Source organism: Leptodactylus fuscus, chromosome 5, assembly GCF_031893055.1.
Source record: "Leptodactylus fuscus isolate aLepFus1 chromosome 5, aLepFus1.hap2, whole genome shotgun sequence".
In the NCBI taxonomy this organism is placed as follows: domain Eukaryota; kingdom Metazoa; phylum Chordata; class Amphibia; order Anura; family Leptodactylidae; genus Leptodactylus; species Leptodactylus fuscus.
Genome location: NC_134269.1, coordinates 202,699,829 through 202,723,902, shown reverse-complemented (window position 1 = coordinate 202,723,902; position 24,074 = coordinate 202,699,829). Strand labels below are relative to the sequence as shown.

The following is a 24,074-nucleotide window of genomic DNA, read 5'->3' as shown; positions in this document are numbered from 1 at the left end:
TGCAGGGCTGGGGTGATATGCTGGATCTGGTGACAGTAACCTATCTATCTGCAGGGCTGGGGTGATATGCTGGATCTGGTGACACTAACCTATCTATCTGCAGGGCTGGGGTGATATGCTGGGTCTGGTGACAGTAACCTATCTATCTGCAGGGCTGGGGTGATATGCTGGTTCTGGTGACAGTAACCTATATATCTGCAGGGCTGGGGTGATTTGCTGGTTCTGGTGACACTAACCTATCTATCTGCAGGGCTGGGGTGATATGCTGGGTCTGGTGACAGTAACCTATCTATCTGCAGGGCTGGGGTGATATGCTGGGTCTGGTGACAGTAACCTATCTATCTGCAGGGCTGGGGTGATATGCTGGGGTCTGGTGACACTAACCTATCTATCTGCAGGGCTGGGGTGATATACTGGTTCTGGTGACACTAACCTATCTATCTGCAGGGCTGGGGTGATATGCTGGTTCTGGTGACAGTAACCTATCTATCTGCAGGGCTGGGGTGATATGCTGGTTCTGGTGACAGTAACCTATCTATCTGCAGGGCTGGGGTGATATACTGGTTCTGGTGACACTAACCTATGTATCTGCAGGACTGGGGTGATATGCTGGGATCTGGTGACACTAACCTATCTATCTGCAGGGCTAGGGTGACACGCTGGGATCTGGTGACCCTAACCTATCTATCTGTAGGGCTGGGGTAACATGCTGGTTCTGGTGACACTAACCTATCTATCTGCAGGGCTGGGGTGATATGCTGGGTCTGGTGACACTAACCTATCTATCTGCAGGGTTGGGGTGAAATGTTGGTGTCTGGTGACACTAACCTATCTATCTGCAGGGCTGGGGTGATATGCTGGTTCTGGTGACAGTAACCTATCTATCTGCAGGGCGGGGGTGATATGCTGGGGTCTAGTGACACTAACCTATCTATCTGCAGGGCTGGGGTGATATGCTGGGTCTGGTGACAGACTCCCTGCTAATGTAGCTGCAGTGACTTGGAGGGAAAAAGGCAAGTTAGATTTGCGGCAGCCATCACAATAGCGCCATAAGACGCTTGCAGAGCACGGTCACCTCCACCATAACGTCCACTTTAGTAAATAACCACAGCAGTCGATGTTTGGATCCAGACTCCTTTATTAACACACGAGCACAGTCTGTACAGTGTTGTGCTTTCAGAACGTTACTAAACATGAAAAAGAAAATGAAGCTTTGCCGTAGGTCGTGAAATGAGAAGGCGCAAGGAGTCAAAGAGGTGGTCAACAGAAAAAACCATCTGTGTGCACAACTTCCCTCCATCTTCACTAACCTACCAGCAGGAGCTTATGATCCGAGAACAAGGCATGGCACCCCCGCATCAGGGAATAAATAGGAGCACAGAGCAAATGAATAATATGAAGGAGGGGGGGGGGGAGGGGATGCTACAGTGGAAAATAGGCCCCCCTGCCCTGTGGGGAAGTGCAGGGGTATTAAGGGTTAATTATTGCCATAAGTTTCTATTTTGTTTCCTCAAAAAGCTGCAGGAACAAGTTACAAAGATAAAACTACAACAAGAAATCCTCTCCGCATCCTTCAATCCGAATGCAAAAGGCAGTCGGCACAGGCTGGTCAAAAAAAAAACAAAAAAAAGAAAGAAAATCCAGCAAATAACACTGAGGAAACCAGGGGCTCGGCTGCTGCTCCTGGATCTGATGCACAAGTTCTGCTCAACCTAGGGGGGGGGTCAATAGCAATCCCCATAATCGTGTCAAATAAAGCAGAGAGATGCCAGCAAGGCTAAGACTGGCTTATTAGAATATATAGAAAAGTATAACTGAAAGGTGGAGAAGTAAATGACAACCTGGCTCCGACCCCCCCAACCCCCGAAATCACATATGGTGGCAAAGAGAGGAGGGGGGGAAGCAGGCAGGGTCTTACTAGCACGGCTCCAGCAAGGGCAGAAGCCTCAGCCATTACTACAATACTTTGCTGTTAAACGGCTGTGTCACATATTTTGAGTCACGTGGATTAGCACGTGGACATGAAGGAGGGATGACTAAGCACTTTCACCAAAGCCGCCTCCTTCTTCATCTTCTTCCTCTTCCTCCATCACCGGGTCGGAGTCCCAACACGTAATGTCGATCTCTGCAATACATAAAGACAGCATACTTATACGTGAGATTGGAAAGAGATGAAGACAAGTCTTAAATGGTGTATTCCCGCATAGGTCCCGCCATAGTTGGAAGTGGGGTGTCGGACGTCTCTGTGCTCAGTCTCATCACATACTTGTACATAGAGTAGAGCTGGGTCCGTCACGTGTGTTGGAACACTGTATGGGGGAGAGAAGAAAGGCTTTCGCCTCCCAATTGTGCTCTGGGAACGTACTGGTAGGCCGCCTCTTCCTCTCTAAGCCCTTTACTATCTTAGAAGGATTTTATGTAGTTTTTATTATATATATATATATATATATATATATATATATATATATATATATATATATATATATATATATATATATAGTGAGAAGGTGTAGATCCTGGGCTCATTACTGGGGCAGAAAAAGCTGAAGATCCTTCATTTCAGGGCAGTTCCATGAGGTGAAAGGAGGTGTCTGGTTCTGTTCTGTAACCCTAAGACCGGCGAGGCAATATTGTACTTGTTCGCATGGCTGGAAGTAAGCCACATGTATAGTTAAGTTATCAGTTCTGTTTAGTCGCTCAGACAGAGGCCTGCTCAGACGGAGGCCTACTCAGACCTACTCCGATGGAGGCCTACACAGACCTACTCCGACCGAGGCCTACTCCGACCGAGGCCTACTCAGACAGAGGCCTACTCAGACAGAGGCCTACTCAGACAGAGGCCTACTCAGACAGAGGCCTACTCAGACAGAGGCCTACTCAGACAGAGGCCTACTCAGACAGAGGCCTACTCAGACCTACTCCTATGGAGGCCTACACAGACCTACTCCGACCGAGGCCTACTCAGGCCTATTCAGACGGAGGCCTACTCAGACATGGGCCTACTCAGACAGGGGCCTACTCAGACAGGGGCCTACTCAGACAGGGGCCTACTCAGACAGGGGCCTACTCAGACAGGGGCCTACTCAGACAGGGGCCTACTCAGACAGGGGCCTACTCAGACAGGGGCCTACTCAGACAGGGGCCTACTCAGACAGGGGCCTACTCAGACAGGGGCCTACTCAGACAGGGGCCTACTCAGACCTACTCAGACAGAGGCCTACTCAGACAGGGGCCTACTCAGACAGGGGCCTACTCAGACAGGGGCCTACTCAGACAGGGGCCTACTCAGACAGGGGCCTACTCAGACAGGGGCCTACTCAGACAGGGGCCTACTCAGACAGAGGCCTACTCAGACAGAGGCCTACTCAGACAGAAGCCTACTCAGACCCGCCCTGGACCACACATACATCAGAGACCTGGGGCTGATATATCTGGACTCCAGCACTCTTCCCGTCACCATCTCACAATCCCTACAAGACTGAGAATTCCTGAAATGTTTTCGAATTATATGACGGCAGAACACTTTATTATTGCTCATTATCAATGCCGGGAATCTGGAACTCCGTCACAGAAAAACAAATCTCTGACCTCTATAGAAATATATTAAAAAATGAACTAAATTCCCAAAGAATGTCGTATCTAAAATTAGTAAAAACATGGCGATTCACCTTAAAGGCTACAACACAGTATTAGCAGGATTATTTAGTCACCAGCCGTACGCCATCGCTATAACAATGACCCGTCTTCCATTGCCATAAATTTGCCTTAAAGTTGACTGTTGTAGCTTATGTAAGGAGCAACAAAATGAGTGATTGCACCCGGCAGGAGGTCCCATTATCCGCACTTTACATTGTGCTCGACAACTCCATACAGCATATACATCAGCGAAACACACAATACTGCGGCATATGCAACTGGTAGCCTAGAAAGTTATAGACGCCTACTGTTCACTTCAGGTTTGGTTTCTTTTTTTGGGTATAATTTAACTCGTGCGCCTTGTACTGAACTTAGTTGTGGATTTTACAGGCAGAACCTGTTACACGTGAACATGGCCTAAAAGGACAACATGGATAGGCCGATAAATTAGAATAATTCTGTCCTCACAAAGCTACCACTAGGGGCGCCGACTGCACACGGTTATGTTATGGAGTAAACTGCCTATTTACTAAGCATTTCATATTTACCAACTCTCCCGAAATGTTGGGATAGTCCGAAATTTTCGGAAACAATCTTGGAACATAGGTCAAGTGTCGGCCTGAAATGGGGGTCGCCTTACACAATCCAGGTAACTCTGTTTATGCGCAGCTTGGTAAGGACTCACATTATCCCTACATTTACCTATGTAAAAGAACTGGAATAAAGAATTGTGTGACAAGCGGCGGCTAAAGAAGGAGTCGTATGGGTCCTTTTACCACCTCCTCCAATTTAAGTTCTTAGCATCTGTGAATAGATGAAACTCCACTAATTTTAGAGCAGTTGGAATTTTTTCTCTGTCGCCCACCATTCCTGAGCAACAAGCGCAGTTAGTTTTGGTGCCTGATCTGCTATTTGAGCTCTTTAATAGCAGAAGGGCGGTGTCAGGCAGGGGGTGTGATTCAGAGCTCCAATCAGAGGCAGCCAGTGTCAGAGCTCAGAGTCACACCCCTTGTCTGCTCCTGCCTGACACCACCCTCCGGGCAGTACAGAGCCTGAATAGTATATCAGGCACCAAAACTATCAGCACTGACTGCTCAGGAACGGTGGGGGCTAGAGAAAAAATTCCAACTGAACCAGAGTCAGTGGAGCAGCGACTATTAATAGATGCTAAGAATTGGAACTGGTGAAAGGTCCTCTTAAAATAACGTTATAGTAAAACTATGGCGCCAATTGCAACGGCCTTGCCCCCTTCTGGGGCATTACAGATACAGGTGTGTGTGTCACGTCACGTGTGTTTTTGTGCTATGGGCAAATGCCACTTTTTCATGGCAATAACTGGCATATAAAGTGCCTATGTACCCCGTAGTATACAGTGTCCGGTAGTAATGCTCAGATCTGTAAATGAAGGATTACAATGTCAGGTTTTCTTCTTCGTGTCGGGTCAGTATTCCCTTCTGTACAAGGTACATGACCTTCGCCGTCCCCATCATGTTCTTCACGTCACTGAAAAATTGGTTTATGAAAAATAAATAAAATAACCTCAGATGACAAAATGATTTATTACCTGGTGGTTTGTTGTAGAACACTGGTGGCGGTGCTTTAGCCGACATGTCATCGGACTGAGCAAAGTCTTCATCCTGTGACTGGCTAAAGTAACCTTCACTTGCCTGGAGAGCGAGAAAGACAAGAAACTTCTATTAGTTCCCCAAGTCAATACAAGACTGAACACATCCTCGAATTTCTATGTAAAGGTCATACAATACTCATCTCTCCCCAGTCCCCCGATTCCAGGGCAGCAGCCTGGTTCTTCTGTATACAGGCCACCGCCCCAGATGACATCAGCAGTGACATTGTCCTAGGCGACCAATCACAACTGCATGGGCTGTACCATTTGTGAAGAGGGCACCACTAAGCCCTACCAGAAACGGGAAGTCACTGTTGACATCAGCTAGAAGGCCTGTAAACAGAAGATTGAACTGGAAACGGAAGATCCGAGAGAGAAGAGCAATTTATTTATGTTCTTGGTTCTATTACATCTTAAAAAATAAAATCTGCAACGCCCCTTTTAAGGCCCGAACGCGAAAATATCATTTCACACCAGCAGTATTGTACAGGATATGTTCCGAGGTGTAAAAATTAATCTTAATTAATCTTTAATAAACATGGTTGTTTTTGGAAGATGTGATCAGTAAAAGATTGGAGGAAGTGATACGCCGAGGAGTCTAATGAGTCATCTGTTGTGTTAGGAACGGCAAGCTACGCTCGCTATAGGCAACAGATTGTCAGCAGATAGCAAAGAAAACGGGAATCTCCCGAGACTCTAAATCGGGCCATAAACCTAAAATAGCTGTCAGCCACACACGATATAGACAAGAGCTTTTCCGCCCGACTCCCCCATCGCCATGCATCCTTGAATTGGCCAAGCGTGCATGTATTCCCAATGGAGAGAAGGAACTAAGCCAATGCCAGACTCCTTTCTTACATCCTGTAAAAACAACATGTCGAAGCTTTCCAATATCTGCCATCGGGGAAGAGTAGGAAGACCACAGTGCGCGTTGGCCGACGCTTGTCTAATCCGAGCGCCCAGTGTGGAATGTTATTTACCAGCAAAAAATCCATTAATTAGCTTAGATTTTTCTCTGCAGATTTCTATCTAAGATGATGCTTTCATATGGTCGCCATAGATGAAAGATTACATATCTACCTGTCCATCTGGCTGGGGATCCAGCAATGAGCCTCCGTCCACGTTCCAGACCTTTGGCCTCCACAGTAGCGTGTCGGCTGAGTCGCGATGTCCTGTACAAACATGGCATCAGCGCTCGGCCACTGATGGATGACATGTTCGTGCACAGGCATATGGTCAACGAAGACTGGGGAATCAAACGGAGACTCTCTGCTGGCCCAACGGACAGGTAATGCGGCGTTCACACTTGAACCTTTCCGCCATGATGCCCTGAGATGGCTTGCTGGCGGTCAGCTTAAAATCCCATTCATTTCAATGGGTTTTTAAAGCAAACCTCCGGTGTACATATGCAGCCTCTCCATCGTGAAACCGTTTTTTTGGGGGTTTTTTTTGCATTGACACAAAGTCCTGCATCTCCGACTTGGCATCCGTGCCAAAAAAACGGTTTCACAGCGAAGAGGCTGCATATGGACACCGGCGGTATGCTTTAAAAACCCATTGAAATTAATGGGATTTTAAGCTGACCGCCGGCAAACCATCTCGGGACATCATGGCGGACAGGTACAAGGTTCAAGTGTGAGCGCCGTATAAGTATGTGTTACTTTAAGCCTCTGTTTGATGTATTTTATAAAAAGGATGTCGTCATTGTCAAAAAAATGTTCTATATCGTCGCAAAGGATCGTTGACATTGAATGTAAGCGACTATTTCACAGCTCGCCATAAAGCGAACCTGGCAGTGATGATGCTTCTTTCCAAACCAATAGCAAGACCACAAGATACGCTGTTCTGCTAGATGGACTGTGCCAAATCCATAAATCTAGGACTCATGGTGGACACTACTATTATTCCCAATATTTATTGCACCCATTTCAAGACGGACAGGGAAATCGTAATCGTATCTAACACCGTAGCTGTAGACTGCTATATAGCTATGGATTCAATAGTCAGCGGACTGCCAAGGTCTGATGGTTGTTACCCCCAGCATCATCAAGTCAGGTCACCTCCAGAATTTGGTATAAAAATACATCTTAATACAACTCTGCCTAGTCAGGAACTGGTTAAAGGGAGTACAGATAGTACAGATTTAGCATGCATATGATAACGTGTGGCACACCTGAGTTCCTTCTCTTTGAGATGTCTCTCCATTTGTGAGAAGAGAGTCTGTAAGCTCCGGCTGATGACAAGACGCCTCCTGCAGGGCGTGCTGATAGCTCAATGTCATCTGGTGAGGACCCTCAATGTGAATGATACTCTGGGGATCCTCCTCTGCCTCCATGTCACAGAAGGTAGGGGGTGGTTGTGGTAGCTCCTCAAAGTTCAGAAGGTTATCCTCAGGGACAGGAGGACACGTCTCCGTTTCCCCAAGGGGTTTTTGCTCTGTTTGGATGTCCTCATTGGATGTCATCAAATTGCCATCCGTCCAGGTGGATTCCTGAGGTTCATCGTTCTGCCACAGATCAAGAAGACTAGGAGCTTCTTGTGTTGGAGGGGGACGAGTGTCTGACATCAAGTCAATCTCTCCCAGCTCCATAACCGCTTCTTCCTCGCTCCCTGTCAATTGTGGAGCGGCTGGGAATCCTCCATCTTCATCTCTTGTCTCCATAAAAACGTCTTCTGTGAGCCCTTGGGGCTCCCACGCGCCATCTTGGACAGTCTGCTCAGAACTCAGGGCTTTGTTCCACTCTTCACCCAAGCTACTACGACGTTCCTTCTCGGGAGTACGAGGTGGTCCTGCTTCTGAGGAGCTTCTCACTGCTACAAGATAGGGAAGAAAGCCATCAAATAGGGGAACAACAGGACTACAACGCAGACATTTTATTGATCCATTGTCTTCAAATTTTGAGTGGTCAAAAACCAACAAGGCAGATCACTGCACTCCATGTTATAGTGGAAGCGGCGGGATGGGATTTTGTAAAATCTTATGTACGATGGTATCGGGCTCCAGTAGTGTAGACAGTAGACAATAACAGCAAACCTGGCAATTCCCTAATGTCAATGGACCCTTTGTAGTGACTTGTTTTTGGGATACGGACAGAAGTTGCCGGAAGCCATGACAATGCAGATTATAGTCCATTACTGTGTAAACATACCGGTCCGAGGTGCTAGCAAGGAAACATTAACATCTGAAGCTTTCTCTTGTTGCTTGAAAAACTCCCTGGGGTTTTCTGTACGCTGGGCGATAATGGCAGCAGCCTCCTGTGGAAAGTTCAGGAAATTATTATTATTATTGTTGTTAATAAGAAATAATAATAATAATAATACTAATAATAATACTAATAATAAAATAATTTTAAAAATAAAAATAATAATAATAATATAATCATACTAATAAAACAATAATAAAAAATAATAATAATAATGCTAAATAATTATTATAAAGAACAATAAATAACCACAATAGTAAAATAATAATATTAATAAAACTAATATCGGTTTGCATAATTGTGAATGAACCTTTATGATAAGAACGGCGCAGTATTGGGGAAAGTTACAGAATAATGCCAGGAAAAGCTACACAAAGTCAGTACTGGAAGTTCAACTCCCCCTCCATTTCCAAAAACACTGTACAGAGTGCCTGGTAAACATGTTCTTGACGCCAAATGTCATTTTTATCCATTGAAATCCAGTCAGAGTTAAAAGGGTTTTTGAGGGGATGCTGAGGGACAGGGAATGGGGTAAAATATAAAATGAACCATTGCTTAGCTGTTAGATCCCCGAGTCTCCCAGTGTCGCCCACCCAGCGGCTCTCTGTCAGTCTTTTCTTGTTCGGCAGACATGGTGCAGTCTACAGTCGTATCTGTTGTAAGCAATGTCAGAGCCCACCGCGGTGAGCGTACTGAGGGTAGTGATGGACTGCAGGGGTCATGTATGGAGGAGGACACACCATCACTAGCACAGTAAAGAAAGACTGACAGGGGCTCCAGAGTGGGGGCGCTGGAATATTGGGAGGACTTAGCAAGTAACTAATGGTTCTTTCATTATTTTGATGGTATATCCCTGTACTGTGACATCACTGTGTGTATTTATCCCTGTACTGTGACATCACTGTGTGTATTATCTCTGTACTGTGACATCACTGTATTATCCCTGTACTTTGACATTACCATGTGTATTATCTCTGTACTGTGACATCACTGTGTGTATTATCCCTGTACTGTGATATCACTGTTTGAACACCAAAATAATCGTGAACTTTAGGTATTAAGGTAATCCGGTTACAGTAGGGCCCTATTACAAATTTTGCTACTGGGGTCCATGGTTATTTGCAGAAAAAAACAAAAACAAAACACCACACACCTCCACTTCACTTTCTGTCCTCTTGTGTTCTGCTGCCTCGTCGTCCTCTCTCTGGTCCATCTGGCAGGGTATAAACAGACAGTTCTATTAACAATAATAAAGCACTGCCGGCTCCCTATAGGGGCGAGTAAAGGCCTAGGGGTTTGAGATCAACTCACAAATATGGAATTGCTCTGTAATCGTTTCTTTGCCTCTTCTGCCTCTTCGAATTGCTGTTTCCTTCTGTCAAATAGCAAAAATATGCGTAAACTATGATGATGTTAAATACACACATTCACTTTCCATGTTTTCATGTACTTGGCCATTTTTTTCATTCTTAAAGGGGAAAGCCGCCGGCGTTTCCGTACATATAGTTGACATGCTGCGATTTGCAAAGCCGCAGCGGCTTTGCAAATCGCAACGTGTCCGCGCTGCGATCTTTTCCGCTAAGTGGGGATTCGCATGAATCCCATCCACTTTTCCTGCACTGTACAATGCCACGATTTTTCCCGCAGCATCTCCGCTGCGGCAAAATCGCGGCGTTTACATCCCATGGGGCTCCGGCCTAAGAAAGACTATTTTTCCCCTACCTTTAGATGTTTTCTCAGCGCCGCCGTTCAGTAGATTCCCGGTTTTCGTCCATATGCTAATTCGCTTTCTTGCAGCTCTGGGGGCGTCCCCTGTGCTGCGAGAAAACTATCCAGCGCCGTCTTCTTTTTGTTCATTGCCTCCACCTCTTCTTCCCATTCGGCCACAGGAAAACGGCGACGGATATGCACAGTCGGCGCTTTTTGAAAATGACGTGACGGGACAAGGAAGAAGAGGCGAAGGCGGTGAACAAGAGGAAAGATAGTTCTCTCGCAGCACAGGTCACGCCCTCGGTGCTGTTTGAGTGCTGGGGACAGCCCCCAGTGCTGCAAGCAAACTAATTGGCATATGGACGAAAACCGTGATCTCTGAGGAATGGCGGCGCGGAGAAGACACCTAAAGGTAGGGGAAGGATAGCCTTATTTAAGGCTATTCCGACGTGGGTTTAGCTTAAAACGGGATTCTAATGATAGAATCCCTTTAAGTTCACACACGTCAAAGGTTAGTCTCTTCGATTATATAGTGTATCTAGGTTTTATTTCTTAAATCTTCCTTGAGATATTCATATTGAAGATACAATCTCTAAATATTATCAGCTTCGACAGTCAACGGATTCAGATTCATTGCAGCTGCCAAAAAGGTACTCGCACCCCTTACACTGTCTGTATAGACAATACCGCAGGGCGTGTGCCATTACAGCAGCTGCAATGAATTAGGGGAGTTTTATAGATTATTAAACTTTTCAGAAGGTTATGGGAAAATATCACCCCGCACCCTTCACCATCTTCCCCGGTGACCAGGGGTGATACAGAGTCTTATCTGGGTGTATATTGTATAGTGCTATACTGTGTATATACGGTGCTATACGCTGTATATATTCGCAGATAATATATTGTCTTTAGGAAGACCTTTGTATGATCAGATATAGGTACCTGTGTTCCTCTATTTGCTGCTCTCTTTCCTGGTAACGTTTCTCTCGTTCTTCTTGCTCTTTTCGCTCTTGTTCCATGCGTTCCTGCTCAAAGCGCAATCTTTCCTCGAGAGCCTTCTGCCTTTCTTCTTGCTTCCTTTCCTCCTCTTCTCTCTGATAAGAACATATTAGCCGTTAGTCAGCGACCAATACAGAACATGGAAAGAAAGCAAAGAAGGAATAGGAAGGAAAGTTTCCATTATATGTACTGGACGATACACACGGTGTTTGTAAAGATACATAGGGAACCTCTGGCACAGATGTGGGTATACCCTTATAGGGATTTTTATTTCCACAATCTGCGGAGTTCCTCCTGCCGGTAGATTAGACGGCATTAACAAGATCCCTTTAAGACCGAGCCAAAACAGAAAGGCATTGTGGCATTTACTTTGGCTTGCTCCCAAAACTGTTCCCTGTTGAGACGTTTCATCTCCACCGCCGCGTCTGTCTTCTGGTAATTGGTTCCCTGTGAAAACGGAAAAAAAATTCTGAGATAAATCTGTCCGTACTCAACAAATTGTCTAAACTTCTTATTATTTTTTTGTTAAACACAGATAAGAATTTGGCCACATGACTCTCGCTTCTAACATTCAAGCTGGCCATAGCGCCAAAGATACATAGTACGTTAATGGTCAGGAGAAATGTTGTGTATTTGCACTCTCTAAGTGTATGTATCTAAGATTATACTTTTGTCTCAAGCAAACATGAAAAACATAGAAGACTATAGAATAGGAGGTCTATGCAGTGGGAGAAAATACAATGGATGTAACCAGAACCATTTGTAACATCTATGGTCAACATGTCGGTGACAATTTATCAAAATCACATTGTTTTTGCATGTTAGTTTGCACCAATATATGTGCCACCTTGTACAGAGGGGACACCTCTGCCTACAGATTTATTATAAACTTGCCCCAGAAAGTTGCCATGAGCTATAGGTTTTGATTCTGGCGCACAAGCTTCTTAATAATACTGGCATATTCACCCCCCGTGCACAATGGGCGGGATCGCTAGGCTATGTAGACTGGGGAAGGGTGGGAGGAACTAGTAATGGGAGGAATCGCTAGGCTATGGAGACTGGGGAAAGGTGGGAGGGGATAGTAATGGAGAGGATTGCTAGGCTTGGGAGATGGCGAAGGGTGGGAGAGGCTAGTAATGGGTGGGATCGCTAGGCTATGGAGACTGGGGAAGGGCGGAGGAGCTAATAATGGGCAGGATCGCTAGTCTTGAGAGATGGGAAAGGGTGGGAGAGGCTAGTAATGGAGAGGATCGCTAGGCTTGGGAAACGGCGAAGGGTGGGAGAGGCTAGTAATGGGTGGGATCTCTAGGCTATGGAGACTGGGGAAGGGGGGAGGAGCTAGTAATGGGCAGGATCACTAGGCTTGGGAGATGGGGAAGGGAGGAAGGAGCTAGTAATGAGTGGGATCGCTAGGCTATAGAGACTGGGAAAGGACGGGCAGAGCTAGTAATGGGAGGGATCGCTAGGCTATGAAGACTGGGGAGGGGCGGAGGGGCTAGTAATGGGCAGATTAGGTAGGCTTGGGAGATGGGTAAGGGTGGGAGGGGCTAGTAATGGGAGGGATTGTTAGGCTATGGAGACTGGTGAAGGGCGGGAGGAGCTAGCAATGGACAAGATTGCTAGGCTTGGGAGACGGGGAGGGGAGTGTAGGAGAGAGAGAACTAGTGTAGAAGCCACACAGGAAGCTGCACAGCAGGAAGCTACAACAGTAAACAAAGGCAGAGATTGCCAGCAGCAACCAGACACACCCATAAATCACTACAAACACTGCTAGAGGTATATGTGTGTACTTATTAACCCATTACTAGCGCTAACAGAGCTTTCTAAAATATCTATCTATTTAATTTTTGCTCTGCCAGGAAACCCACTTTAATAAACCTCCCCCATTACGATTTACTTACCACTGGATCAGCAGTTCCTTCATCTCTAATCTGCAGTCGCTGTAAGACTGGACTTGCCAGCCGCCCGGAACCATTAGATAGGCGCTGGTTTATGGCCAAAGGATCTATGTCCTCTACACTGCTTGCGTTCACTATAACATCCACACCCTAGAAAATGTCATTAAAATGATTATGAATTTTGACTTTTAAGTAAAAATAAGTAGAATAAACCATGCAAAAAAAACAAGAGTCAAGGCCAGAAAAGTAACACAGCAAGACGGCACAATAACCGGAGTGGCGGAACAAACACGAAGATTATAGAACAAGCTGCAGACAACAATGTAGAAATACACAAAAGGGTTAACACTCTGTGGTTATCGGAGTGAGGACACAACAAACACACACCAGACCCTGCTTCATGACTGTCTCCAGAGAAAACTCATAAGTGTTAAACACGTGAAGAAGAAAATTCAATAACTGAAATAGCTCTTAGGTCTGGCAGGAAGACTCGCACTGCAAGCCATGCTTTGTAATATTCCAGATTAGATAGGTACCATGGTTTATTTTACATTTCTATAACTTGTTTTGAATCTTATTTTCTTTGGGTTCTTTATACTGAAAAGCTTTAATAGAAAAAAAAACATAATAGGAAATAAACTGAATGAAGACATATACAAAAAAACAGTACAAGACAGCGTATATGGGACAAGATGTGTATAGAGAACCTTCCCCGTCTTATCAATGTATAATGCTGAGAACAGATATCTATATGTAGCAGTCTATTCATGAGAGATCAGCGATCGAAGACTTCAGAAATAATTATAGTCATACGATGAATATTTACGCCTATCGCAAGTACAACCGACGGGTTTCCTCTTATACTGATAGTACGCATCCAATGGAAAATTAAAAATTCACATGTTAGATCCTTGTGTAAAGGACACTTGGGAAGTCTTTCCATTCTGAGTTCAACTGTTTGTGCTCCAGATCTGTAACGGTTATCAATGTAGTGTTACGGGTACAGTACAGCTGCAGCCCGGTCATGGTCACTTGGTCTGCAACAAGGATGTTAGACATAATTCCCACCCACCTGACACTGTGGGAAGAGACACTGCCTGCCTGTATCAGTAGTTCCCTGTAAGTATGTCTTTGGAGTGTGGGAGGAAACTGGAGTACTTAGAGGAAACCCACTCAAGAATGGGGAACATACAAATTCTTTGACTGGATTCGAACCCAAGACTCCAGCTGCAGGGCAACAGTACTAACCACTGAGCCACCATGTTACTAATTGTACCTTGTGGTCCAAATCGGCCCCAACATACCAGTATCGGCAACCTTGGGATAGTCCTGGTAGACATTAATTCCAGTGGGTTAGGACACCGGAATGGGGTTTCTGCCTCTAGTCGTGCTGACTTGTTTGAAGGCGGCTGGCTCTCAGTTCAATAGTCCAGAGGGTGTTTCTACTTATCCAGCCAGCCCCATTCAAGCATGCCACTTATCATGCACCAGTATAGGGGCACTGTAAAAGCTTGTTCCTGTGTCAGGACCACTGTGTAAGTGGAGCTACTATGACCAGGAGGAATGGTGCTGAAACCAGGACACTGAAGTTATGACACAAGAATGGGGTTTCTCCCTCTAGCCGTGTTGACTTGTTTGAAGGCTGGCTGGCTCTCTGGCTCAGTTCAATAGTCAAGAGGATTTTCCTACTTATCCAGCTGAGCCAGTCGGCCAGCCCCATTCATGCATGTCATGTACCAGTATAGGGGCACTATAAAAGCTTGTTCCTGTATCAGGACCATTGCATAAGTGGAGCTACCATGACCAGGAGGAGTGGAGCTACCATGACCAGGAGGAATGGAGATACCATGACCAGGAGGAATGGAGCTACCATGACCAGGCGGAGGGGAGCTACCATGACCAGGCGGAGGGGAGCTACCATGACCAGGCGGAGGGGAGCTACCATGACCAGGCGGAGGGGAGCTACCGTGACCAGGCGGAGGGGAGCTACCGTGACCAGGCGGAGGGGAGCTACCGTGACCAGGCGGAGGGGAGCTACCGTGACCAGGAGGAGTGGAGTTACCGTGACCAGGAGGAGTGGAGTTACCGTGACCAGGAGGAGTGGAGCTACCGTGACCAGGAGGAGTGGAGCTACCGTGACCAGGAGGAGTGGAGCTACCGTGACCAGGAGGAGTGGAGCTACCGTGACCAGGAGGAGTAGAGCTACCGTGACCAGGAGGAGTGGAGCTACCGTGACCAGGAGGCGTGGAGCTACCGTGACCAGGAGGCGTGGAGCTACCGTGACCAGGAGGAGTGGAGCTACCGTGACCAGGAGGAGTGGAGCTACCGTGACCAGGAGGAGTGGAGCTACCGTGACCAGGAGGAGTGGAGCTACCGTGACCAGGAGGAGTGGAGCTACCGTGACCAGGAGGAATGGAGCTACCGTGACCAGGAGGAATGGAGCTACCATGACCAGGCGGAGGGGAGCTACCATGACCAGGCGGAGGGGAGCTACCATGACCAGGAGGAATGGAGCTACCATGACCAGGAGGAATGGAGCTACCATGACCAGGCGGAGGGGAGCTACCATGACCAGGCGGAGTGGAGCTACCATGACCAGGAAGAGTGGAGCTACCATGACCAGGAGGAGTGGAGCTACCATGACCAGGAGGAGTGGAGCTACCGTGACCAGGAGGAGTGGAGCTACCGTGACCAGGAGGAGTGGAGCTACCGTGACCAGGAGGAGTGGAGCTACCGTGACCAGGAGGAATGGAGCTACCATGACCAGGCGGAGGGGAGCTACCATGACCAGGCGGAGGGGAGCTACCATGACCAGGCGGAGGGGAGCTACCAATACCAGGAGGAGTGGAGCTACCGTGACCAGGAGGAGTGGAGCTACCGTGACCAGGAGGAGTGGAGCTACCATGACCAGGAGGAATGGTGCTGAAACCAGGACATTGTGGCAGATACGTACAATAACACCCATAGAAATATAGAAGATTTACAGCATTTTTTTTTAACATTTCATATGCAATAGAACATATTTCTAGCATATGAACAGATTTTTGAGCCACTGAACAATCCTCTTATGTAGCCTGTGGCTGTATGAAGCTAACAAACAGAACAGAGATCATGCGCAGCTATAATACAGGGCAGATTGGGGAATAATTTCCATGTTACAATAGACTGATGTTACATATAGGAGAATGAAATTTGCAATGTGTCAACAATCTCACAAAGGAAAGAATACAGATACAGGACTATACCCACCTGGAAAAAGTCTGCCACCTGTGCCACATGACTGGCACATTGACATTTCCTCGCATCAGGAACATCTTCACCAACCTAAGAATGATATACAGAGATAATATACGGATAAGCACTATATCTATAGGCACCATTGTAACAGTTTACAGTATTGATAAATTGTTATTGAAAAAATGATATAGAGAATGGTTATTTCTATGGTATTAATATAGTTGGCTCCATGACATGGAACACTTTAATGGGCGCGGATCAGTGGTAAGGGCTACAAGGGTATATGGGGCAATGAATGATTTTAGATATTGAAGATATCCTATATCCTAAAGTGAGAAATATCTGTTCACATACAACTTTTAGGTACAAAAATGGACTGCTTCTCAGGGGCGGGGCTATAAATGGAGCATTCATAAACACAACATAGCAACAAGCGCTGCTTGCACCCACCCCTCCTACAAGAGTGCAGAGAATGAAGTCCCATAGATGTCAAGGAAGAGGGCCACAAATTTTTAGGATGGCAACACCTTTCAGGACTATGGAGAAGGAAATACCACACAATGGTCTCAAAGCACAGGCAGTGCTGTAAAGTGGGGGGAATTAGTTGTCGCCATACAGGTGTTCATCCCCAACTCCCACAAGGGTCAGCCAATGGGAAGCCAATTTAAGTATTGGAGGAAACCCAGGCAAATTTAGGGAGAACATACCAAGTCTATGCAGATGTTGCCCTTGGTCAGGACCCCAGGACTGCAAGGCAACAGTGCTAGACATATGTATTAATGGCACATGATCACTATGGAAAGTGATTGGCAAACGTGACCATGTGACAAAGAATGGGGCATCAAAACTTCCAGTCCATTAGCACGATAAATAACAGAGATGAGAACAACAGTGCTGGGACTGGACACATTCAACCGAAGGGTAACCCTTTTTTTCTTTATTTTATCCCACTCCCACTCTTACAATAAGTTAAGACAAGCCCTTTAGGTGAAATAAATGGTAATGGATAATGACCACGTGTAACAATTTTATCATTTGGAAGAACCTCCTCACCCAGTTTATGAGCACATATCGAGCTAGCATGGCATGGGGCTCCTTCACACTGCAGAACCCATACATCACTTTCTGGTTCTCAAAATGGCTGGAGAGGTCAGGTAGTCCACCGCCTAGAGGTAATACATGCAAAACAAGATAAACGTGACATGATCTGTAAACCAAGAACTAAAAAATATTCACTCTTGAGGAGGATCCAAGGAAGCAGCAAAACACCAACACTCCTTCACTGGTGGTCTCCATCCTGCTACCGTCTAAGAACAGGTCCATGTGCTTGGTCATCTCTAGGAGACTCCGCCACAGATTTTACCCATAATCGGCAGAGGGAATCCTCCACTGGTCTCAGTATAAGACTGGAAGAAACCCAACGGCGTCGGGCAGACCCCATTATAATCTATTTTTTAGCAGACAGGGTTTCCGTCTTTCGGGTCACTATGAATACTAATATTTTCTAAATGTAGTCCGGTCAAGGGTGTTGTGCAAAGCGGTAAACTTACTGTAACTGAGATATCTGGACAGAACGCTCTACCCACCCACATACAAAGAGTCTTGTAGGTAGCAAAGCCATTAGAAGATGAAGAAGCTCAGATATATGGAAACATGCTCGAATAAATCACTGGACTCATTGTTAATGTATCCCAGAGGATATATATATGCCAACTACTCTAAATGTCTAATCCAGAGATAATGTACTCGACAAAGAACAGCAACGTAATATTTAAGGCTAACTCAATTTGCTTCGAACAGTTTTGAGCAGGACCTCTCTACAATACACTTGGAATTATACCTATACGTTCACGTCTATAGTAGAGAGAATTAAACCACTTACCTCCCGACGCCGACAAGATGAGATTATCTGAACCATCCTCATATGTGTACAATGCCCTAAAGGGGAACAAAAGAATACAAATTTTATCCAAACTACAACATAGTTTATGTTTGGTCAACATTTGAAGGCAACGTAAAAAGATCTCAAACTACAAAGTCAAAAAATAATCTGGATTCAGCTTTCTTCTTATTCCTTTTTCTTAATTCAGTAAGTGATTTTTAGGGTAAGACACTTGTCCACGGTATTAAAGAGGACCCTCGCCACCTCCATTCACCAATCCAATTCCTATCATCCTTCGATAGACCACGTCACTGACTCGAGCACGGCTGGAAATTTTACTCTAGTCCTGACTATTCCTGAGCCATCAATGTTGTTCGTTTTCGCACAATAGGCTCTCTACTGTCTAGTGGGTGGAGCAGATACACAGGGACCGCCCACGCGGAGCACAACCTATACAGATATTGATGTGGAGGAGGTGGTGAAAGGTCTCTTTAACGTGAACGGGGTTACATAACAATAACACACACTGCCTGTGAACAAACAACCCCTTTAAAGGGGTTGTCCCATCACAAGGATCCTATCTATACTGCTTGTTAATGTGGATGTAAGACTTTTCCTAAATACACTGCTTCAGCAAAACTGCTTTGTTTCTCCACTATCTTACTTTATTCAATTAATTGTTGACACATTCCTTGACTTATCTGCTCAAAAGTCAAGTGATGTATCTGCTGCTCTCAGGGGGGAGGGAGGAGGGGCTAAGTGCACGGGAGCGAGCCTGTGTATCTAGCTATTCCTGTGTCTGCACCAGGTGACCTAGCTTCCTGCTCTCAGATAGGGGAGAGGGAGCTGCTTTGATTTCTGAACTCGTCTTCTGTTCTCCCAGTTATCAGGCTAGCTAATTCAATTGTGTTCATTATGGCAGAGACAGGCAGTCTCTGTATGTAACACAGAATGGAGTTGCTCCTGCCTGTACTTCATAGTCCAATATTGTGCATATAGTGTTGTTTGAGGACCTTTGATGACATCACAGGCCCTTCAGCTGCCCAATAGGATCACGCTATGTGATGGGTGGAGCTACAAGTTAATTTGGGGCGGAGCTAAACGGCAGGTTGCATGTGAAACCCCGTCCACCAAATGACGCAAGAAACCAGGAAGAAAGAAGATTTTACAGCAGTGAAGCCTGGTGAGCATGTGACGTGGGAATACCCCTTTAAGGAAAAGTGTGCACCATATGCCATCAGTGACAGCCTTCCTGAGCATTTTACCTTGGAGAGATTGCCATATACTATACATTTTTTAATCAACGTTTTAGTGATTAAACCAAAATTCATGTGGTTACGGTCGACAAATCCCAAGAATTAACGAAAATGAGTTTTGGCATAGGGGTCAGACTGGGCGAATTGTGAATGCACAGCTCTATAGCGGAGCAGCACTCCATCCCCCAGCATCCTATTAGTGTGACTGCTAGATGATTTAGCCACAGGCCAGGTACTGGTGGCCACATAATAAGCTGTACTTACATACCCTACATGTCTGCCAGAGATGAAAATGCTCAGAAAAAGTATATTTAGAAGAATTCCCTCCCGTCAAAATCCTGCTGTTGCCCCTGGGCATGCATAATTGATTATCCATGTCATACTGCTTTCTAGGGCTTGAGCATGTGAAAATCTATATGTTCCAGAATGCATTTCGGCGGTTCAGAACAAACCAGTGGGGATGTTTGTAGGAGAAATAAAAAAAAAAACAGCTATAAGCACAAATCGGGATGTAAGAACATTGATGTTGTTATTTGCAGTTTCCTACCGACATCAAAGATGAAGGAATTGCAGCATCTTCGGCATGTGATTTCAGTGCATTGCAAAAAATAGGAAAAAATCGCAGCTACATACACAGCCTCCATCTAGTACTACGAACAAGGCTAGGCAATCTTACATGTAGCCTTGATATATCTAAAGTGTACATTAAACCCACCAACCTTTTACCATCACTACTTCCTAACCTTATCCAATACCATTTACTAATGCACACACCCACTTGTATGTATTCTTGGGAGAGGAGGGCTACAGCTGCCTTAATTTACATGCAACGCCAGACAGACGGGTGTATCAGGACCCCAGACATTAGTATTGATCTCCCCTTTGCCTTTCTGGCTTAGCGGGTCACTAGACCTGGTGCTCCTCCGCTCTGTACTCATATTTTGTCCATGAACGGCACAACGGTGAGGCTCTGTTTCAATGTTACTTATATGTGTCATCTTTAGACTACGTTCACCCTGCCTTTATCACTGTCCGTTGCCGTCATCCATCATAGGATAACAACAGACATTAATGGCTGCAGAGTACCAGACACTGACAGAGTCCATCTATCTCAGGGGTGGGCAATTAATTTTCCCATGGGGCCACACAAGAAATTGAAACCATGCTAGAAGGCAAATTGAGCTCCACCCACTTCTACGTTGACTCCGCCCATTCCAAATGATCTTTCCATGTGCCCCCACAAAGTATAATGCTCCCACAGTCACCCGTACATTATATGCTCCCACATTATAATGTTCCCTTCCAAGTGCTCCACAGTATTAAGCCCCTCTCCTGGTGCCCCAGTTTAAACTGGTGGAACTAGATGGGGACATGAAACTGGAGCAGCTGGAGGGGGACATTAAACAGTGGGGGTAGTTGGAGGGGGCAATAAATTAATGACAGCTGGAGCGGGACATGAAACTGGGGGCAACTAGAGGGGGACATTAAAATCAGGCAGCAGGAAGCAGACATTTAACCATAGGGGTAGCTGGAGGGTGACATTAAACTGGGGGAAATTAGAGGCAGACAGGTCCCCCTCCAGTTACCTGCACGGTTTAATGCCCCCTCCAGTTGTCCCCAGTTTAATGTCCCCCATTCATCTAATCCCAGTTTCACATCTCCCCTCCATTTCTCCCTCAGTTTCATATCCCCCTTCATCTGCCCCATTTCATATTCCCCCACTATCTCTCCCCCAGTTTCATGCCCCCCCCCTCCATCTGCCCCCAGTTTCATGTCCCCCCCCCCCCTCCATCTGCCATATCTGCCCCAGTATAACATTCCCCTTCCATCTCTGCCCTTAGGTTACTGAGACACAGACACACACACAGACACACATACACATACATACATACAGACAGAGAGAGACACACACACACACACTCTGCATCTCACATTCCCCTCTCAGTACCTTAGGACACACACACCACACATCTCCATCTTTTTGCACTGTCCTGCCGGCACTAAGACACGCCTCCCTAGTCAAGCTATACGGGACGGACTGAATCAGTCAGAGGGCAGGATATGGCCCGCGGGCCGTGCTTTGCTCAGGCCTGATCTATCTGAATCCATGCCCATTGACTATAATGTAAACAAAATGACGGACGCAATCTTCCATCATGTTTTTTTACTTTGTAATTCATGCAGGCAGGACTTTTGCCTCTGTTAGAAGAGTAGAACACATGACGGAAGCTTTCTTCATGTTATTTTACATTGGGGTGACTACAGAACTAACCCCCATAGGGGGGGCTCCATCTGTATCTGTCATTGAATGTCCGTTCCCATCATCCTGCGATGGATGACAGCCAGGACACTAAATAGTGCACCTATCTCTTATCTTGTTCCCTAGCATATGCAAGATAATAAACTCTGAACTATATCTTGGGAAGGACAGACAGACCACCACTTCTAAGGTCTCATGAAGAAGGAGATGACTGATCACAATACTGAGGCACGGAATTGTGGGTTGGGGGTCAGGGTGATAACAATTCCAGACAAAGAAATTCTAGAAATTCTACATGCAGAGTCTGGTTACCCTAGTATCTACTGACAAAGGGGATGAGGGCAGCGGATTCAAGGGAAGACCTTCATCTAATACATACACGTTCCAGTCAGTGGGTCCATCACATGATCGTGGACTGGGGATTTATGGGAGCGTACACAGATGACAGCTTGTTACGGCACACCGTTAGCTTTCCTGGGATGCGCCCCGAGGTAACAGATATCGGTGCCATTTGTTTCAGCACCAATATCTCTCCACTGTCAGAAGGGCATCATTGCAACAGTACTCTTCCATAGTCTTATACTGTCAGAGGGGGCGTTCCTTATTGTCGATTGGTGACGCTAAGCATTAAGGCCCGCCCTACTGACAGTGAAGGGATATAACTACTAAAAATAACGGCACCGATATCTCTGTACCGTCAGACTTGACAGTACAGGTTTCCAGCTTTATATAAAACCACCTATCACTTGTGATCATCCTTATAGTGTGAGCACACACAGCGCCATATTTATCCAGCCTACCTATGATATAAGCCTCTGTTTCCAGCAGACTATACTGGCATATGCATGATGGGTTTATAAGAGAAGCTGAATGGCAGAAGGTAAGCGGTGCAGAGGGAGTAGGAAGCGTGGGAGGAACATAATTACATTATACATATATACGAACACTTCATTGTTTAGAAATAAAAATAAAATCTTATTTCTACGCACACAATTCACCTGTCATTAATTTTCCTACATCTCCTGGGAAAAAAAGCAGGAGTCTCAAAGGAATGCTTTATCCTTCTCCTCCACTCGGCAGGATCTTTTCACGGCAAGCGAGAATGAAAAACTGCATTAAGAATGATGTTTGCCTAGTCGGCCTAAGGCTTCGCTCTGATCGGCTGCAGAGGTGGAACAGCGGGCATCCTGTATTACCCTGGTACATACCCTACCCACAAGAAGTAAAGGGATCGGTCTTGTTTTTGCATCATATCCCACAGATATTGGATTGGATTGAGATGATGGCACAGCCTATTGTACAGTGAGCTGCAATGTACAGTGTGGGAGTGTCATTTTATCCTGACACCAATTTTGTGGTATAAAAGTCGCAACTTTTTGCACAATTGTCACAACTGCCATTTTTACTCCGCCATCACCCCTTCTAAAAAAAAAAAACAAACGCTGGTGGCGCAGGACTGATCAACGCCACTAAGGATCCTTGTGCTTTCCCATTTTTCTTGCTTTAGGTACATCAAAATCTGGGACCAACCGTTTTCTTGCCACATAGTATACTACTACCTCTAATGACCCCCCCCATCCCCAAATAGAAACCTATACGCAGTTACCTAAGAAAGCACACAGACCCCATAGACTATAACGGGGTCCGTGTGGTTTCTGCACAAAACATTCAAAGAGAAAAGTGCTGTGGAAACCACACGGACCCCATTATAGTCTATGGGGTGTGTGTGCTTTCTTAGGTAACCGCTTTTTAATGTGTATAGGTTTCCGGTTGGGGGTCCCGAACACTGATGTGACCCGGGCCTTACCCAGAGCCGTTCTTGTCGCCAGTATAACTGGCAATCTATTTGGAAACCCCACACGTTTTTGTCCGTCGCAAAGTAGGACTGTGCTATGGCAGGTGCCATTGTAATGAGATCAAGAAATGATTCGCTTCACGTTCCAGAGGTTTTTGGGTTATGGCTGATGGGTGTATATGGCTTAATATTGTCTCTGCTCCAGCAATTCAGCACAAGACTCCGGTGAAGAAGCTCGCTCGCTTGCTGTTTTTTATCTGCCATGTAATTCAAGCAGCGGCAGAGAGACATGAAGGCTCATGAAATAAGAAGTAAAGAAAAAGCTGAAGTGGGAAGAGAAAAACAAGAGAAACCAGATCCATTCATCACCCGCTTCTAAAGCGCCCATCATCCTTTCATGGCAATGATGAATCTGGGGCAGCCATACGCGTTGTGCATAATATATTGTTAAGGATACTGTACATTTCATACGTACAATAGAAGATCTCACCATCCATGGGCTACGGGGAGGGCTCTTCATCATAGTTCTCTGCTCCGATAGATCATAAATACCTCTCAAGAAACTGAACTAACT

General features: G+C 45.9%; 1 protein-coding gene across 2 annotated transcripts in view; it reads right to left on the bottom strand.

Annotated features, from left to right (window-relative positions):
- Positions 1-1,120: 1,120 nt before the first annotated feature.
- The window catches only part of DBN1 (drebrin 1), a 54,872-nt gene continuing 31,918 nt past the window's right edge, over positions 1,121-24,074 (bottom strand). Inside the window, exons 2-13 of one of the 2 annotated variants that reach the window (XM_075275032.1) lie at positions 18,190-18,245; positions 17,361-17,473; positions 16,320-16,394; positions 13,074-13,220; positions 11,542-11,619; positions 11,116-11,267; positions 9,775-9,838; positions 9,617-9,700; positions 8,410-8,515; positions 7,434-8,074; positions 5,201-5,303; positions 1,121-2,125 (exon numbers count right to left, since the gene is read on the bottom strand). In XM_075275032.1, coding sequence (XP_075131133.1) covers positions 2,037-2,125; positions 5,201-5,303; positions 7,434-8,074; positions 8,410-8,515; positions 9,617-9,700; positions 9,775-9,838; positions 11,116-11,267; positions 11,542-11,619; positions 13,074-13,220; positions 16,320-16,394; positions 17,361-17,473; positions 18,190-18,245 — 1,708 coding nt within the window. In that variant the 3' untranslated portion in view covers positions 1,121-2,036. The remainder of the gene's footprint in view (positions 2,126-5,200; positions 5,304-7,433; positions 8,075-8,409; positions 8,516-9,616; positions 9,701-9,774; positions 9,839-11,115; positions 11,268-11,541; positions 11,620-13,073; positions 13,221-16,319; positions 16,395-17,360; positions 17,474-18,189; positions 18,246-24,074) is intronic. The other variant, XM_075275034.1, reaches the window with a different exon arrangement.